Source organism: Mirounga leonina, unplaced genomic scaffold, assembly GCF_011800145.1.
Source record: "Mirounga leonina isolate KUSES-001 unplaced genomic scaffold, KU_Mleo_1.0 Mir_197, whole genome shotgun sequence".
In the NCBI taxonomy this organism is placed as follows: Eukaryota; Metazoa; Chordata; class Mammalia; order Carnivora; family Phocidae; genus Mirounga; species Mirounga leonina.
This window is the reverse complement of record NW_023270494.1, coordinates 1,001,582-1,001,927: the sequence shown is the minus strand read 5'-3', so window position 1 is coordinate 1,001,927 and position 346 is coordinate 1,001,582. Positions and strand designations below refer to the sequence as shown.

The window sequence follows — 346 nt, the reverse complement described above, 5'->3', positions numbered from 1 at the left end:
GGCCAGGGCCGCGGCCAGCGCGAGGCAGGCCCGGCAGAGCGCCCCCCGCACGCGGCTCATGCGGCCGCGGGACCCGCGGGCACCGCCCGGGCCCAGGCCGCGGCGCGGCCCCTTTAAGAGCCGCCCCGCCCGCCCGCCCGCCGCGCCCCGGAAGCGCTGTCCCGGAAGTGGATGGCGGTGCCCCGGAAGCGGACGGCGCGCCGCGGCGGGGTGGGCGAAGATGCCGCTGCCGGTTCAGGTGTTTAACTTGCAGGTAACGCGCGCGGCCGGCGGCCCCTCCGCGCCCTCCCCCGCCCCTGCTGCTACGCCCCCATCCCCGCCGCCGCCGCCGCCGCCGCCGCCGCCG

General features: G+C 82.4%; 2 protein-coding genes across 2 annotated transcripts in view; one reads left to right on the top strand and one right to left on the bottom strand.

The window, feature by feature from the left end:
- The window catches only part of RFNG (RFNG O-fucosylpeptide 3-beta-N-acetylglucosaminyltransferase), a 4,095-nt gene extending 4,012 nt beyond the window's left edge, over positions 1 to 83 (bottom strand). The window contains exon 1 of the mRNA XM_035025738.1: positions 48 to 83. Within this exon, the coding sequence (XP_034881629.1) occupies positions 48 to 60 (13 nt within the window). The 5' untranslated portion in view covers positions 61 to 83. The remainder of the gene's footprint in view (positions 1 to 47) is intronic.
- Positions 84 to 220: 137 nt separating this feature from the next.
- GPS1 (G protein pathway suppressor 1) overlaps positions 221 to 346 on the top strand; it is a 5,697-nt gene continuing 5,571 nt past the window's right edge. Inside the window, 1 exon segment of the mRNA XM_035025734.1 lies at positions 221 to 253. Within this exon segment, the coding sequence (XP_034881625.1) occupies positions 221 to 253 (33 nt within the window).